The sequence below is a fragment of the Drosophila virilis genome, chromosome X (genome assembly GCF_030788295.1).
Source record: "Drosophila virilis strain 15010-1051.87 chromosome X, Dvir_AGI_RSII-ME, whole genome shotgun sequence".
In the NCBI taxonomy this organism is placed as follows: Eukaryota; Metazoa; Arthropoda; class Insecta; order Diptera; family Drosophilidae; genus Drosophila; species Drosophila virilis.
In genome coordinates this window covers 12,060,041-12,077,759 of record NC_091543.1, presented here as the reverse complement: position 1 = coordinate 12,077,759, position 17,719 = coordinate 12,060,041, and the positions used below count along the sequence as shown (strand labels likewise).

The 17,719-nt window shown below is 42.1% G+C and overlaps 3 protein-coding genes and 1 long non-coding RNA gene across 7 annotated transcripts; 1 reads left to right on the top strand and 3 right to left on the bottom strand.

Annotated features, from left to right (window-relative positions):
• Positions 1 to 24: 24 nt before the first annotated feature.
• Pgam5 (Phosphoglycerate mutase 5) lies at positions 25 to 1,534 on the bottom strand. 2 transcript variants are annotated; one of them, XM_015170219.3, is made up of 2 exons: positions 886 to 1,534; positions 25 to 585 (listed from the first exon to the last, which is right to left on the bottom strand). In XM_015170219.3, exons 1-2 carry the CDS (start codon positions 1,441 to 1,443, stop codon positions 277 to 279), a joined length of 867 nt encoding a protein of 288 aa, XP_015025705.1. In that variant the 5' UTR covers positions 1,444 to 1,534; the 3' UTR covers positions 25 to 276. The 2 variants fall into 2 exon arrangements, with proteins under 2 accessions (XP_015025705.1, XP_002057351.1); XM_002057315.4 differs by having other exon boundaries at positions 25 to 588; positions 886 to 1,533.
• Positions 1,535 to 1,619: 85 nt separating this feature from the next.
• LOC6633491 (translation initiation factor IF-2) lies at positions 1,620 to 8,350 on the bottom strand. Of its 2 annotated transcripts, none has more exons than XM_002057314.4 (4): positions 8,033 to 8,350; positions 7,023 to 7,249; positions 2,887 to 3,183; positions 1,620 to 2,822 (listed from the first exon to the last, which is right to left on the bottom strand). In XM_002057314.4, the coding sequence occupies exons 2-4, from the start codon at positions 7,065 to 7,067 to the stop codon at positions 1,989 to 1,991; spliced, it is 1,176 nt and encodes a 391-aa protein (XP_002057350.1). In that variant the 5' UTR covers positions 7,068 to 7,249; positions 8,033 to 8,350; the 3' UTR covers positions 1,620 to 1,988. The 2 variants fall into 2 exon arrangements, with proteins under 2 accessions (XP_002057350.1, XP_070065667.1); XM_070209566.1 differs by having other exon boundaries at positions 8,154 to 8,350.
• A 6,069-nt stretch (positions 8,351 to 14,419) lies between these two features.
• Positions 14,420 to 17,713, top strand: Cyp4d1 (Cytochrome P450 4d1). 2 transcript variants are annotated; one of them, XM_015169948.3, is made up of 3 exons: positions 14,420 to 15,044; positions 16,587 to 17,219; positions 17,284 to 17,713. In XM_015169948.3, the coding sequence occupies exons 1-3, from the start codon at positions 14,420 to 14,422 to the stop codon at positions 17,631 to 17,633; spliced, it is 1,608 nt and encodes a 535-aa protein (XP_015025434.1). In that variant the 3' UTR covers positions 17,634 to 17,713. The 2 variants fall into 2 exon arrangements, with proteins under 2 accessions (XP_015025434.1, XP_002057349.2); XM_002057313.4 differs by lacking the exon at positions 14,420 to 15,044 and adding an exon at positions 15,556 to 16,174.
• Positions 14,962 to 16,659, bottom strand: LOC138911308 (uncharacterized). Its single transcript, XR_011416821.1, has 3 exons — positions 16,524 to 16,659; positions 15,109 to 16,276; positions 14,962 to 15,039 (listed from the first exon to the last, which is right to left on the bottom strand). It is a non-coding gene; the product is annotated as an uncharacterized lncRNA (long non-coding RNA).
• Positions 17,714 to 17,719: the final 6 nt, after the last annotated feature.

Below are 17,719 nucleotides of genomic sequence, written 5' to 3'. Positions count from 1 at the left end.
GAGAACACAAATAAGTCAGTCAAATTCAAAAGAGTAACTTTTGCTTCTTCGCCAGTTTCTGTCCCGCTCTAATCCGAGCTGCAGCACAGTTTGCAAGAGCATTCATTTGAATTTATTTAAGTAGATTTGTTTTAAAAAAATACTATTCTTTAAAGGACAACACGGTTATATCATTGCTTGAATATTGCTTGAACATCGTTGGCGCTGTGTACCAGCCTATAAAAAGGAATACAAAATCAATGAAAAAATAAAATAAAATACCATTTCCGACTAGAACTAGACAACGTTCTTGGCATCGCGGGGTATACGATGAGTGAGATATTTGGCTGGCATGAAGCCGGTGTCGCCCAAATATTTGATGGACACATTGCCAGATGGACTGATTGTTAGCCACGTGATGGACGCATGATTGATGCTGATGCGCAGCCAGGCCTCCGCCGGGAATTGCAGTGCACGGCAGACAAAATAGCGTATTACATTGCCATGACCCACAATTAGCGTATAGCTCTCCTTCTCCTGCTCCGGTAAGGCACGGTGGAAATAGCGTCGGAAGGCGGCCTCGATGCGCGCACCATCCCGGAAAAACTGCTGCAAATTAAGCCAAATGCGAATGGTTATTAATCTTGCTTGAACAGTTTATCCATTTAACGCCTAACGAGGTGTATATGTATCCAGATTTGGTTGTTATGCAAGCTTCAATATCCCTAAAATAGGTCGGGGATTAGCAGATTAGATTAAAAATGTGGCAAAGCGAAGAGTTTTATTTGAAGCGCTCCAATTCAAAGATTTGACCTAATGCTCTGCAAGTGTCGCATAGTTATGAGAGGCACTGTATGTGGTATAGAATATTGTTTATATTATTGCACCACAAGCTGGGTTACTCACCGAGGCTTCCGGTTTCCAGTGTCCCACGGGCGGCTGGGGCGGTATTGGTGCGCCTTCACGCAGATACGAACAATGTTTTAGCTTGGCCTTGTCGTAGTCGATCTGGTTTAGTATTATGTCGGCCGTTTCCTGGGCACGCACCATATTTGAGGCGATCACCTTGTCCCATTTGATGCCCAGTTCACGCAATCGTTGGCCCGTATATTTGGCCTGCAGGCGACCACGATCGGTCAGATGGTGCGTATCATCCGAATCACCAACGTCCAGATATTCACCGTGCCGTATTAGTATGATATGGCGTGCACTCTTCGCCACATGCTTCTCCAGATCGCTGTTGTAGCGATTCTGCTCCTGCGGCAAGTCGTTCTTTTGCGGCCGCACCAGACTCTTCGGATCACGAAAATCCCAATTGCTGTCCCATAGCGCACACTCGCTAATTGGCCGGTCGCTGTTCGTCCACGAGTTGTGCACAGCCAGTTGTGGATCGCGCAGCTTTTGCAAATAGTAGGCGGCCAGACCGGCACCAGTGCCGCATGCAAATGCTGTAAATTTGCGCATTATTAACCGGATTGAAGGCCCCGTTGCAAATTAATTATGTTGGGGGGTCTGTTCGCTATTAACAAACGGCAAAAAGGCGGCACTCAACAGCTGTGCGCGTGTTGTCAGAGCGTTGCCATACAGTCGGCAGTTGGGTGTGCGTGTGGCTGTGTGGCGGTGTGGCAGCGCCATGGAAATTTGAATTTAAAAATGTTTATTTATATTGAGTATTAAACTACTACAACATATTATATAATAACCATGCATTAAAAAGTATGAGTTTTATATAATACTGTGTCTATATGTATTACATTTACTTTAAATATTCATATATGTTTATGTTTACGTCCATTATTCAATTATAAATAGTTGCTCTCTCTCTCTTTCTCTCTCTCTCACTTGCTGTCTCTTTCCTTCCTTTTCAGTGTCTTCAGTGCTGTTAACACTAATTATAAGTTAAACTATGCTTTAAACTAGACTACTGCAATTTAAAGCTGCCGCTTTAGTAGTTGCGAGTGCTTTCAAAAAACCCTTTCAAAGTCCTGCTCTGGCTCCTGCTTGCCATTTTAGATACTTTCGGCAGTCGGCGCCTGCTCCGGCAGCTGCTCCACGCTGACCGTGCGCACAAATGTGGCGCTGGCTTCAATAACAATTGTGGGCAATTCGCTAACAGGTTGACTCGATGCAACAGCTGCAACAGGTGTTGCAGCAGCAGCAGCAGCAGCATCAGCAGCATCAGCAGTCTCAGCTGGAGCGTCGGCCTCAGCTGCTTGTACTGGAGCAGGCACTGGCTCCGCTTGGGATACACTTGTCGGCTCCATCTGGTCGGTTGTAGCTGCTGGTGTTACTTCTGCCGCATCGGCTGCTTCCACAGGTGGCTGATCAATGACAACTACAGGCACATCAGCTGCGACTGGCGTTTCAGTAGGTGCCGCTGCTGCGACTGGAGCTGCAGTAGCTGCATCGCCAGCGGCAGTTGCAGCAGGCGCTGCCGCTGCTGCTCCCAGTTTGGTTGCTATGGGCGGCAATGCTGTTATTGCGTCCGGATTATCTTGTACGGCTGGCGATGGTGACTTGGACTTTGATTTCGATTTCAGTCCTGGCGAAGGTGTGCGCGATTTGGATGCACTTCGCTGCTCCGACTGCACCTTCAGTTTTTGCTCGTGAGCACTTTTGTCGAGCATCACGGACGTCGACTGGGGCGCTGGACTGGCGCCACGTTTAATCTCCTCAACCTTGGCATTCAGCTCCCGTCGTATTTCAACAATGGGCCTCAACAGAAAGATGGGCACATCATCGTCGCGACGCTGATACAGCATCTCGCCCTCAAAGTCCAGCAGTTTGTGTTTGCGCGCGCGCAACAGAATGCCGACAACTTTGTCCGAAATGTAGTTGTAAATCTGAATAGACAAAGAGGCAGGCGTCAGTGAAAGTACGCCCACATACGCGAGGTCATCGACTTACGTTGAACAACTCGCCAAAGGGTATGACGCGCATGGTTGGCTCATCCTTAACCTGATAGCCCTCGGAGTCAATGATCTGGCACAGCTCCAGCATTTCCTTCATCACATGCATGTTGGCCTTTTGGCCGCGCATCTCTGTCAGGCTGCCGGCCAGCGGCTTGCCATACTGATCCTTGGAGAAAGTTGGCTTCGGCGATGCGGCGCGTCCATCGTGCGAGAAGGGGTTCAATAACTGCGACTGCTTATGCTGTGTCGCCTGATTGTTGAACATGGCCACCTTCGATGACAGCGGTGATTCCTGCAAGTGCAACAAACAGAATGGAAGCTCTTTAAATAAAAAAACGCTGTCAACGGGAAAGCCAAAATGATGCACAAGCAAATTCAAGCTCAAACTGGCGTTGCCAGATTTGTTAACTGCTATAAAGTTCGGTCGCGTTGCCAACTGTTGTTGTTATTTACTTTTGGCTTGGCGGCACATTTCAAATTTGAATTCAATTCAATCCTACACGTGGCAAATAATTTAATTAACGAGCTGTAATTAAATAACAGCAGTTTAACATGTTCTTTAATTTTTCATTGCATCAGCAATGAGCGACATCATATATTGTATGTACACACACACACACATACACACACGAAAGGAATGCGCAAATGTCGGCCCATAAATAAAAACAAACTTTGATGAAAAATTTCAAAATAAATATCATATAAAGCATATTTACACTTCCTCAAGCCTACACAAAACAAATACAATTTCAACAAAATAAATGAATAAAACCAAATGGAAACTAAATAAAAGCTAAGAGCGGCCTTCGTGGCCAATTTTCGCGAACGTATTCTGTTTGCTTAAAACATTTATTTTGAAAATCTATATATATATATATATAAATATATATATTTGTGTGTGTGTGTGTGTGTGTGTGTAAATATGTTTTTATGTTCTCTTTTGAATTATGTGCCTTTAATTTTGCTAAGTTATTGTATAAATCTGTTGGCTATAAGTCTATGGCCGGATGAGCTGCTGCCACATATGTGGCATAGTATTTACATATGTATACTTTGGCCAGCTCTTGCTTTATTTAGACAGCATTTTAAATAATGCGAATTTCGGGTTGGCCAAAGCGAAACAAAACAGATTATATAAATGTATAAACAAATAGACAAATAGACAAATAACCAAATGGCACCCAGTCAAATGACGTTATCAACGGCGGCGTTGCGTGTCTTTTTGATCAATATCCAAAATTTCGTCAATCAATTTGGCTGCCAGCACAGTTGTTTCATGAATTTCATTCATATATTCAATATAAATAAATAAATAATGAAATGAAATGCGCAGCGCGATGCGATGAATGAAAATGTTAAGCATAAGAATTTTGGCAATAAACCTGAAAGTTATATACATATGCCTGTATATACTCTATACTCTATACTCTATACTCTATACTCTATACTCTATACTCTATACTCTATACTCTATACTCTATACTCTATACTCTATACTCTATACTCTATACTCTATACTCTATACTCTATACTCTATACTCTATACTCTATACTCTATACTCTATACTCTATACTCTATACTCTATACTCTATACTCTATACTCTATACTCTATACTCTATACTCTATACTCTATACTCTATACTCTATACTCTATACTCTATACTCTATACTCTATACTCTATACTCTATACTCTATACTCTATACTCTATACTCTATACTCTATACTCTATACTCTATACTCTATACTCTATACTCTATACTCTATACTCTATACTATATACTCTATACTCTATACTCTATACTCTATACTCTATACTCTATACTCTATACTCTATACTCTATACTCTATACTCTATACTCTATACTCTATACTCTATACTCTATACTCTATACTCTATACTCTATACTCTATACTCTATACTCTATACTCTATACTCTATACTCTATACTCTATACTCTATACTCTATACTCGATACTCTATACTCTATACTCTAGCTCTATACTCTATACTCTATACTCTATACTCACTCTATACTCTATACTCTATACTCTATACTCTATACTCTACTCTATACTCTATACTCTATACTCTATACTCTATACTCTATACTCTATACTCTATACTCTATACTCTATACTCTATACTCTATACTCTATACTCTATACTCTATACTCTATACTCTATACTCTATACTCTATACTCTATACTCTATACTCTATACTCTATACTCTATACTCTATACTCTCTACTCTATTAACATGGACGTATGTATGTATTTTCGCGTTACCTTTCTGCATTCACCTGTCAGAGTGTGTAGTTAATTCGCACAGGTGAAAGTCTTTGATGTGAAAATGTTAAAGCACAATAAAAACAAAAAGAAAATTTCTGCATACAAATTTCAATTGAAATTTCAATTTCATCGTGCTGGGAAACATAATATTAATCAAATCTAAAAGCTGCACCCAAACAAAGGTAATATGCAATGCAATTGATATATGTGCATGCATATGTGCATACATACATTAACGCATAGTGTATATCATGTATTTTATGGCTGCATTTAGCTAACCCAAGTTTATGGCAAGCCAATGAACCGAACAGAACCGAACCGGTTCAAATGAGCTGGCGCGCAAAATAACGGTTAACAAAAATGACCCAAAAGCTGGCCGAGTGCTTGCGTAGATTGCCTCGTTATGTCCGTGTGTGTGTGTGTTTATGCGCTGGCATTTGTGGTATATATAGTATCTATAACTGATTCGATTTGTCGCTGTCGGCGCCGCTGTCACTCAGCAAAAGTCGTCGCATTTAATATACTATACAAAAAAGAAAAATATACAAAAAAAAAAAAATACGGTTGGTCAACGTATATAAGAAGGCTACATAACATTGCTATTTCAGCTCGAACGATGGTCATTGCCAAGAATTTTTCCGTGTTTTGATCTTTTGCACAGTGCGACAAACAGAATTTGTTTCTTTTGTCAGCCACACACACACACACACACACACACATAAATAGACCATGCATATGTGTGAATATATATATATATATATATACATTTATATGCATATATCTGCTATTTTGGCAATTCATTTGGCGACAAATTAATCCAATATCACAAAAAACTTAATACCCTTTTTATACACTTGTATAGGGTATTGAATTCTTTGGGGATCATGCCCAAAATCATGTTGCTGCTGTGTGAGAATGTTTTGCAAGGTATCAGTGTGACCATATTCTATCAACAGTCGACTACTATTTAATACTAGATATAATACTGTACGAAAAATCGTTTAAAAGTACGTTTCCTTTGGGCTCACTTTTTGGTTTATGCTTCACAATTCTGCTCACTTTTATAGGGTATTTCGGCTTCGGTGCGCCCTTCCTTCATTTTCACTTGCATATATCTAGAAATTTAGCTTAATTTATTTGAATGGTTTTTAATCGCGCTGGCTTTTTTTTTTTTTCTTACTTTGGAACATCGAGCAACAATTTCTCGCACATGTTTTTCATCTACAAATTTTGCGTGACATTTTTCTCCACGCTTTTTATTGTTGCTGCTGGTTTCTGTGGTTTACTATTATGATTATTCATTTTCCTAATTTTGTTTTTTTCTTTTTCCTCAGGCATTTGTCGCACGAGATATTTGCCATATAATAATAATTATAATGCTCATGGGAATTATAAAAATAACTGCAGAATTTCTCTCTTTTTTCTTAAATATTATATGCTGTTTTTTTTTTTCGTTTTTATTCTTGTTTGGCTTTGTCTGTGCGCCACATTCCACAAATGCCTTCTGTTTTTAAGGTCTTGTCTAATTGGCTATGATTTTTTCTTATTCGCTTTTGCGAAGTTGTCTTTTTCAGTTTTTGGCTTGCATATTTCTAGCTGTTCTTAATGTGAGATGGGCATATTAGTTATGTGCAGTTTTTTTGTTTTTCGATTGTCAGGCAATCTATAGTCGTGTATACCCGCTGGAGGTAAGCTTAGGATTTTAATTAAATATATTTGCAGCTGCTAGCTCCAAGCTACGATAGAGTATTATGCAGTCGGCTGTACCCAGCGCTTTAACATATTAATTTGTTGATATTTTTTCTAAATCTAGAACATCTAGAGCCTGTTACTTACCACCACAAAGCGCAGGGCGCCCAGCTCGTGCGATACATCGGTCATTTTGTTATTGGGATTTGGTTGTTGCAGCTTTGCAGTTTTGCAGTTGTTAAAGTTAGTTGGGGAAGCGTTCGCTGGAATTGACGATGGGCCACAGAAAGACAGAGAAAATACGTGCCACAGTTGGTCTCAATTTGTTGAGACTTTGTGCCTTGTTGTTTGTTGCCGCAGTCGTCTTTGGGGTACTGTAAATGTAAATAAAGGCCAATTAAAGTTTGCGAAACGTTAGCAAAAACTCAAAAAAAAAAAAAAAAAAAAGGGCAACAAACGAAACGAACGCCACACGAAACACGAAAGACAACCACAACAACTATAATAATAATAATAATAATAATAATGATAATGATAATAATGATAACAATGAAAATTTGTTTCGTTTGAGCGCCCATTGTGTTTTGCCCTGGCATTGCTACACAATGTTTTTATTTAGCATTTCTTTTGTGACCCACAGTTGGATCCGAAAAAAAGTAGATTGAAAAAAAAAAACAGTTGAGAAATAAAAACAGAGCGACCCCAAAAGAAAGAAGCAAAACAAAGTCAAATTACACGAAGCAAAAGAAGCAACAGCCATAGAAATGAAAATAAAAAAAAATTAATGCGCACCAACACACACACACACACACACAGAGAGAGAGGGAGAGAGAACAGAGCGATGCCACCTGGTTTGAACTCTTGACTCTGCACAGGCACGCATGCGCAAGGCCCCAGCCCTAGCTGCTGCGGCTCATGTGCCGTTTTTTTTTTTTGTTTTTAACTATTCGATTCCCACTAGAAGTTACACATGCCAGTGGCATTTGCCTGCCGCTGGTAACAGCGTATCATGTGCAGTAGTTAAATTTTGCATTTCGCTTATCGATAAGCTCGAAATGTGTCGATAAATTTGCACAGTTGGCAACACAAAATGGCCGCCGCTGCAGCAACAGGATGGCAATACGCAAATGGCGGCAAAATATGGACACTGCACTCACTTTTTAACAGATTGATCTGATGCTGCTGTTGTTTGCTGCTGCTGTTGTTTGTTTGTTTGTGTGCGCCGCTTGTTCGGTTTGTTTTATGGAATTCCTTTTGGTTTTACACTACGTAACTCACTTCAATGCAAATGCACTTGGACTTGAATATATGTATGTATTTATGTTTTATACAAAACATATATATGTATATATAGTTGAACAAAAAAAACAACCGCAATAACTGTTGAACAGCTGAGAAATATTTTTGTGGTATTTAAAAAAAATAATTCTTTTTGCGCCTCTGTGTTCTTGTGCGTGTACACCGTTTGGTTGCTGGGACCAAAAGTGAGCGCTGAAAGCGAGTGCGCTTTCTTTTTATAGCTGCGCCGGACGCCACACACACACACACATACACACACACACAGGCGCGCGCGCGCGCACAGAGCGACTCTCACAGTGGCACGAGCGGCATCGAAAAAAGTTTCCACAGCTGCTCAAAACATTTTCTTTTAATTTTAGACCGTTTTTCTGGCTGTGCTCGACAAAAACAGCTAAAAACAATGATGCCTGCAATGATAACGCACATGATATCACTAGTTAGAGAGAAACCCTACAAACAATATATATATATATATATATATCAATTTTTTTTTTTTTAACTTCTTTGTTTTGTTTTGGCTTTGTTTTAAACTATTTTCGGAGGAAAAACTAGATTGTTCCCGAGTTTTCCATGGTAAAATTCACACATAATTTAAAATGCAATTTATCCAAGCATTATTTTCATAGATATGTTAGGAAAATATTCAAAAGATCTTAAATATACAAGATTTCAAAGATATTGTTTGAGGATTTTGATAAAAATAAAAAGGTCTTTTGATCAGATTCCGATTTTATCTATGTCGAATTGCAATAATTATTATATGCAAAGAAAAGAGCAAAAGCTCTCACAAGTTTTTACATATTCCTCTGTGTGCCATGTTCGGCAACGTTATGCTGGCTGCTGGCGGTGAACCCGTTATGACAGTAAATCAGACAACAACAGCTGTTAGCTGCTTAAAATGATGGGGACATAAAACGTTCGTTTAAGCATGCTTTTCATAGGGCTCTTTGGGTTATTAATATTAATGGCCTCTTATGGGCATTTTGGTGTACAAAAAAAGCCAAGAAAAACACCTGCCACCTGACTCAGAGAAGAAATGTGGAAAATTCAAGAAAGAAATATGCAATTTTTTTTATGACTTGTTTCGCTTAATGCATTGTGCATAGCATTCCAAAAGCAACAAGAACGGCACTCGCGTTGCGCTTCGCTGCGTCGACTGGGGCTTTAGGTTGGGTCTGGGGCTATGGACATAACCGCAATCCCATCAGAATTGGTAATCGGAGGCGGATCAGGTCGTGTCTCGGGTCGGGTCGGCTCGGGTCGGGTCGCAGTTGGAATACCAGAGCACTAAATGCAAATATCTAAATGCAGCGCCTGTTGCTAGGCATACAAAACAACGAAGAGTGCCGTCTAGTTCGCTGTGCCCGACTGTGAGATACCCTAACCTAGCACTAGTTTCAACCTCGGTCCGATTTTCATGGCAGATCAAAGCGCAAAGCTCAAACTCTACAATTTTTCATTTGAAGAATCGGGTGAGTTTTCCAAGAGGCGCTTGTTATCTGCAATCTGTAATCTTAAAAAAACAACCTAGACTAAAAATCGATATTTATCGATTTTATGAAAATGCAAGCACATGAGCAAATTTTCTTTAATGGCATCTCATCTTGTTCCAGACGGACAAGCCTTAAGAACGATTTCTGCCGCCTTCTGCCTGTTACATGCACTTGCACAAAAACATGTTACCCTCTAATAGCATTTGCAATGGGTTCACGGTACACGAAATGCTCATTGCAGTTGGGAAAAACCGGAAGTGACCGCCCCACCCTGCACCGCCCCGCCACGCCCCGCCTTGTGCAAGCGTCTAGCCAAAGCGAAGACAATCAAAAATAGATTGTGTCATCTAACGGGCTAGTGATCGGTCGGTCGGACTTCGTCAGTGCAATATGATATATATACACATATATATATATATATATATGTATATATACTATGGCATGGCATGAATGGCAATTGGATGTACATAAGCCAAAATCTTGGATGCAAGTCAAAAATGCCAGCTGTCTATTTGAGAATGGAACGCAGCCCGGCGCTGCGACGGCGACGGCAACGCCTGCGATTCGAATCCTGTAAAGAAATGCGTTTAGAGCGCGTGCCCAGCTGCCTTGGCTTGTCAAAGCCTGTCTATATATCTATATATATATGTGGGTATATCTGAGCTGATATCGTAAATTGAAACAAATTCGAATTGCATTGTTGTTAGCCGCTTTCTGTTTGGCCGACAGCCACAAGTGCATGGCGATGTTGGGCAATTGCTCATTACGTTCGTATACTAAGTGTATATAACTGTATCGTATATGTGGTCAGGGGCAGGTAAACGTGTCTAAATCATATAGTATATCTCCCATACACACACACAGAGAGAGGGGGAGAAAGGGAGACACACGCACACGCTGACATAAATAAAATCAAGTCATGAATGAAAATGCGTTCGCCTCAGCGATTTCCTGTTGCATTTTGCATTTAACAATTTTTACCTCTACTACATCTTGTTCGTCTTATTGCTTAGCATAAACTATTTGATATATCTGCGAGCGTTGAAAGGCCCAAGCAGAACAATTCATACTTTGTGCATCGCCTCAATATTTTGGCATACGGCCATTCAATTCAATTTTGAATTCGGTTTAGCAAAGTAATATATAATTACAAGCATAACTGAAAGTGCAATTTGTCTTCATAAAATACACATATAGTATATTGCTGCGTCTATCTTCTAGAACAATCATCGTGGTTAGAGCACAAATTTCGATTGAATTTCTCATATGCTTTCTTTTATTTTGGACGCAATTATTAATCCGCCAAAAATTTCAATTTCTGTCTCATGGGAATCACCCAGAGCGGCATCGAGTACTTTTTCGCAGACTCGTTTTTCTGCATAGTAAACATAATTTGACTCAAATGGATTTGTTGTTCAACGTTTAAGAATGACCATCAAAGCAAAGTGGCAAAAATTGAAAGAGCAAGAGATGTGATAAGCATCATGGCCAGCTGAACGTTTACGAATGTCGTCTATGTTTGTTGGCAGTACTTATAAGTTGGAAATAGGCTTGAATGTGATCTTTGTTGCATGTCTGCAAAGCCCCTGCTATATGGGCAGAGGCAAGAGTATTTTGTCGTCGGCATGCAAAATATATGCCGTACTTTCTCACTTCTTGTTGCCCGACATCTTGAGCTAAGAACTGAAATTTTGAGGCCATAATTGTATTTAGCTGCTGCGATTATTATCTAAAAATATTTATATATACATGTGTATTTCAGCCGGGGCCCACAAATAATACACAGCACATGCGGACACAATTGCTTTAAAATAGCAACCGAAACGTCAAAGGGGCCACGCAGCCTCCTCTACCACCCTGCCAGCCATTTCCCCGCCCGAACGGAAGGGGAGCGTGTTGCAAATGAATCATCAAGATTCGGCATTGGCATAAAGTTCATGAATTGGCCAAGAAATGATATGTTAAATGCGCTCAGTCCCGATTTGGGCAGGCAAGTGCATTTATTTTTAAATGCGCGTCACACGTGGCGTATGCGCAATGCAACCAAATTGCGCATACGCAGCTTGGTCTGAATCATCAACATCTACTTCGTATGTCATATTTTCATTATTACCTATTATTATTATTATTATTATTATTATTATTATTATTATTGGAATATTTTGGCATTATGGCGCAGAATGTTTTGTTTTCTTGCTCTTGTTTTTGATGGCCCAATGCTTACATCTATATACAAAAAATGCGTGCGTGTGTGTGGCAAGTGCTGAAAGCACTCGCCAAATGACGCAAAATGTGTTGCGCCAATGCGATATTGTTATTATTATTAAAATTATTTATATTATTGTTTTTAGCCACGCAGAGTCCCTATTATAATTTGGTCAAAACATGTGGCCATATACATATATACCTGATCAATAGCTGTACATAATGTCGAAATCGGCCGAAACGAATTACCATATCATATACTAGCTGTCATGACTTATTGCACTGATTTCTTAAGTAAACTGTGCAATTTGCTTATGAACAATATTTCATCTATATCGGACAACTGCAACATCTAACTCTATGGTAAAAATCGTTTCGATCTGAGTTCAGAAATTGCTAATATCCTTACATACCTGCGGAAATCTGTCATAGAGTATTTGAATATCGGTGTGTCGCTCTCTCTCTCGTGCACCTATTGAAAACGGGTAAACGGGGTATGATAGGTTTGTGCATATGCATGTAACAGGCAGAAATATAGATACCTGATCCACTTCAGCAGTATGCATCGAAAAACTGTTAAATAAAGAATTTGTGAAGTTAGAGCCGTGGACTTTCTGGAGCATAAGGATCGGACTACAAGCAAGTGTGTGTGTGTGTTGTGCAAATGTGCATAGATGGAAAGCTGGCATATTTGTATTTGGCTCAGGGTATCTGTGGGTCGGCTATTCCCGTCGTGTAGAGCGCTCTCGTCATTTTTGCCGTTTTTCACTTTCCACTTGCTCGCACAATGGATTCATCTAGTTGTTGTTGTTGTTGCTGCGTGCAGTTTGATCGAAACGCTCGCATTGAGCACTCCATGTGGCACGTTTTGGCCCTGATGGCCCATTGGCCATGTGCAAAGCCAATGCCCAACAGATGACTCCAGGAAATTGCGGCTCTCCGGCGTCCCGTGCCGCACGCTTCGCTGTGGCCCGTCGCTGCATGCCTGATCTACGGCAAATACAATCGATTGAGTTCAAAAATTCCATGCCGCATTGAACTCTGTGGCCTGCGGCGAGCGTACGGAAAAATTACAAAAAAAAAAAAAAAAAAAATGAACAGCAAAAAGAAATAGAATTGCGAAGATATCAAAACAGAAATTCAAAAAGAAAACACACCCAAAATGTACAAAATTGGAAATGCCAATGAAATTCCAATGCGCGCACACATCGACGATCTATAAGGAATGTATTTATATATATGTATGTATATAGAAGCTATACAGATTCGACAGTGAGAAATCGCCAACTCTTGTAAGACATGTGTAAATATTTACGTTTCAATTGTGGCCGGGGGCGGCAAAATGACGTCGACGTCGACGTCGACGACCGACGCAAGAATTTTGGAATTTGGCATGCTTGAAGGACGCCTACTACTACTGATACCCTGTACTCATTGAAACGGCAGGGTATTATGGGTATTTTCTAATTATCGACGGCTGCAAAATCGATTAATTATCGGCTTGCAGATTCGTTTCTTTGAGCGGAATGTAGATCTCATAAAGTCTACACAGATCCGGAATATTTTTGAAATTTTGAAGACAGTCTTCCAAGCTCCCTTTCCTCCCATTTACAAGGATGTTATGTGTTTCTGCCTTGTCTAGCGCAATCAAGAGCTGCATACAGGGTATCTTCAGGTGAGGTACTCACCGCAAGCTGCTTTATGGCATTGTTGTTGTGTACGTAACGATCCAAATCGCGTGGGCCGCATACGGATTTTTTGGATTCGAATGATTCAGCTGGCGCCCATTGCGAATGCATTTCGCATTGGCCAAGCATTTCGCTTGGTTGCGCCCAGATCCACTTGAGTAAGTCACAAGTCCTGAACTGTTCTGTTCCAGCATCAGCAATCGTAATAACAAGACATATTTCTAGTCCTATATTTATCTTCTTATTTGCTAATTGATGTGCCTAATAAACTACACAATCTGTTGAAAATTTGCCGTTAGATGAAATACCCTCTAAAAAAGAAAACAAACGGAAATGTGAATGCTGAATGCTTAACAGGTTTCCTAAATATTCTCTACACCTATTTCCTTTTACCAATAATGGACGTTTGTTTCGAACGGGTCAACAACGAGTTGTTAGGCTAGCTGCGCACTTAAATAATATCGAATATTTATAAGTATATTTATGCATATTTACGTTCGCCCTCGCCGTCAGCTCTTTCGCTTGTGCCTTTTGCAGGCGTTGCCAGCTGGACCAAAATGGCTGACACGCTAGTGACGTCACAGCTGCCTGTTGAAACCAATAACAAAGCCTGAAAAACTGTAAACACCTAAACACCCACTCGCCCATTCCGCCCAGCGTTGCCAGCCCGGACGTGGCGTCACAGTTGCCACATTTCTGGAGCTATTTTTAGTCGAATATTCTAAATTTGGACGCGCCATGTGTCAGATGCGAATAACGAAAAAGATAACAACAAAACAACTTGAACTTGACATGGCCCAGCTAGCGGATAACCTTCTAGCGGCTGCTGCAGATAACGAGAACTTTGGCCAACAATCAAATGCACTCACTCAGTCGCAAATTGTCTCTGCTCCAAGGTGAAATGCTGTACTGCCTGCCGCTCATCATCGCCGCCGTGTGCATTGCCCTGGCTCTGGCCACGCTCAGCTGGCTGCCGTTGCGCCCGTGGCTGCGCCGGCGCCGACGAGCCCACGAGCTGGCCGCACTGCTGCCGGGACCGCGTACGCTGCCATTGATCGGCAATTTCAATATGTTTCTGGGCTTGGAGCCGTCACAGTTGCCCCAGCTAATTGGCGAACTGGCGGACAAGTATGACGGCACCTTCAAACTCAAAATGGGCACCAATTTTAGCGTTATGATGTTCAAGCCGCGCGACGTCGAAACTGTGCTGGGCAGCACCCAGCTGCTGGACAAGGCCGTTGAATACAATTTCCTAAGGGGCTGGCTCAACGAGGGCCTCCTGGTCAGTCGTGGCCGCAAGTGGCACAAGCGTCGCAAAATTATAACGCCAGCCTTCCACTTTCGCATTCTGGATCAATATGTCGAGATCTTTGATAGGCAGACGCGTCTGCTTGTCAATCACTTGGCCCAGGCTCGTGGCGATGGCAGCAATTTGGTTGAGCTGGGACATGCTGCGCATCTATGCGCCCTGGATGTCATCTGTGGTGAGTATAAAATGCGGGCGATATCTAAAGGATCCGTTCACTTCAAACAGAATTGAATGCTTACTGTGCAGATGTGTGTTACAGCCAAAAGGCAGCAGCTTCCACGCCATAATGCATACATATATGATCCTGATCAAGAACAAGTTTTGGGTAACAACACTCGTACCCCCGACTGGAGCTGTCATCTTTGCCATCGTTTGGACTTTTTTTTGGAGCTATTCGAAATTGACCTCGACCCAGACCCACTCTATCAATAATGTGGGTACGCACAGCTTGTTAACTCGTCACCGTCCAACGATTGGGCAAAGTGCAGCCGGGCGGGCGGCTCGTAAAGATGCTCTCACAGCGATTAGATAGCCGGGAACTCGAGCAGTCACTAAGTGTGTCCGTGCCGATGGCAGTTTGTGGATAAGCAGCGATTAGATTTGTGTCCATAAATATTGCTAATGTTGACGCCGACCAAAATAGCTGCAAATGGAGCAATTGAAGGGGTTTGGACTAGATATAGCTAATGATCGTTGTTTTGGGCTTTAGTGTAGAATTGCGTTGCGAGTGCTGCAGTGGAATGTTTCTAGCACTGGGTCTCTTCTTGGCCAGCGCCCTCTTTTTGGGTTTGCTCATCTACCAGCTGAAGTTCAAGCATCTCATCGAGGTGACTCGCGATTTGGCCAGCCCGCCTGCGTGGCCGCTATTGGGTCATGGCCATCATTTTATTGGCAAGGAACCGCACGAGATGATGCAAACACTTGACGATTTCATGAGACTCTATGCCAGGGATGAGACGCTCAAAGTGTGGCTGGGTCCAGAGCTGAACATGCTGATGGCCAATCCCAAAGATGTGGAGCTTGTGCTGGGCACACTTCGCTTCAATGACAAGGCCGGCGAGTACAAGGCCCTGGAGCCGTGGCTCAAGGAGGGTCTGCTCGTCAGTCGCGGCCGCAAATGGCATAAGCGCCGCAAGATCATAACGCCCGCCTTCCATTTCAAGATTCTCGAACAGTTTGTCGATATTTTTGAGCGTGAATCGCGTGTGCTTTTGCACAATTTGGATAAGGAACGCCAGCGGCAGGGCCAGACTGGCTTTAATCTATACGATTGGATCAATCTCTGCACCATGGACACCATTTGTGGTAGGTAAACGGCTCCAAAGGGCTCCCAGCTCAGGAGCTATCTTCGGCCCCATTAACATGAATCCACCATCAGAGCCTTCTATGGCACGTGCAGATAGTTTGCTGAAAAATTATCGATAAATTATCGATATATAAATGATCAGTTATCGAAATGCGGTCTTTTAAAGCTACGAAAGTGAATTTAACTTTCTAGATACCTTGGGATTTCACATTTTTATGCATTGAACATTTTCGAAAGATCGGACTATAAACTCCGAACTTATAGTGGGGCAGAGGGAAGAAGCTGGGTCTAGTTATAATTTGACGTACCCAAATGAATCCTATCTAATTTAAAACAAGTAATACATACCTATGATTTGATCTTAATCGGAGTTTGTCCACTTTTAAACAACTTGCAAATTTGTCCGTCCAGAAACTGCCATGGGCGTCTCCATCAATGCACAGACGAACGTGGACTCGGAGTATGTGCGCGCGGTGAAGACCATTTCGATGGTGCTTCACAAGCGCATGTTCAACATATTCTATCGGTTCGAGCTGACCTACATGCTGACACCGCTGGCTCGGGCCGAGCGCCGAGCGTTGAATGTGCTGCACAACTTTACGGAGAAGATCATTGTGCAGCGGCGCGAGGAGCTGCTGCGTGCGAGCAATGCCGGCGAGCCTAGTGCACAGAGTGCGGACGATGCTGACGTTGGTGCTAAGCGTAAGATGGCCTTTCTGGACATATTGCTGCAGTCGAGCATTGATGACAAGCCGCTGACCAATCTGGACATACGCGAGGAGGTGGACACCTTTATGTTCGAGGGCCATGATACCACCTCCTCGGCCATTATGTTCTTCTTTTACAACATTGCCACGTATCCGGAATGCCAGCGCAAGTGCGTTGATGAGATTATCTCGGTGCTGGGCAGGGATAAGGCGACGCCCGTCACATACGATCTGCTCAATAAGCTACACTATGTCGATCTATGCATCAAGGAGACGCTGCGCATGTATCCGTCGGTGCCACTGCTGGGACGCAAGGTGCTCGAGGAGTGCGAAATAAGTGAGTTGTGGCACTTTGCACTACCAATCCATCAAATGCACTCATTCTTTTCATATCCAAACAGATGGCAAGATCATTCCAGCCGGCACCAACATTGGCATTTCCCCCTTATATTTGGGACGGCGCGAGGAGCTCTTTAGCGAACCGGACACATTCATACCGGAGCGTTTCGATGTTGTCACCAGCGCCGAGAAGCTCAATCCGTATGCCTATATACCCTTCTCGGCGGGGCCGCGTAACTGCATTGGCCAGAAGTTTGCCACACTGGAGATTAAGGCCATTGTCGCGAATGTGCTGCGGCACTTTGAAATTGAATTTGTGGGCAATACCGCAGAGCCGCCAGTGCTCATTGCTGAGCTGATCCTGCGCACCAAGGATCCACTCATGTTCAAGCTCAAAGAGCGCATTATTTAAAGACGCCTTCATGTTGTTTTTGTTCCGTTAAAATATTGCAATAGAGATGCGTGTGGATATATAATAAATACTGAAAACTATCGATA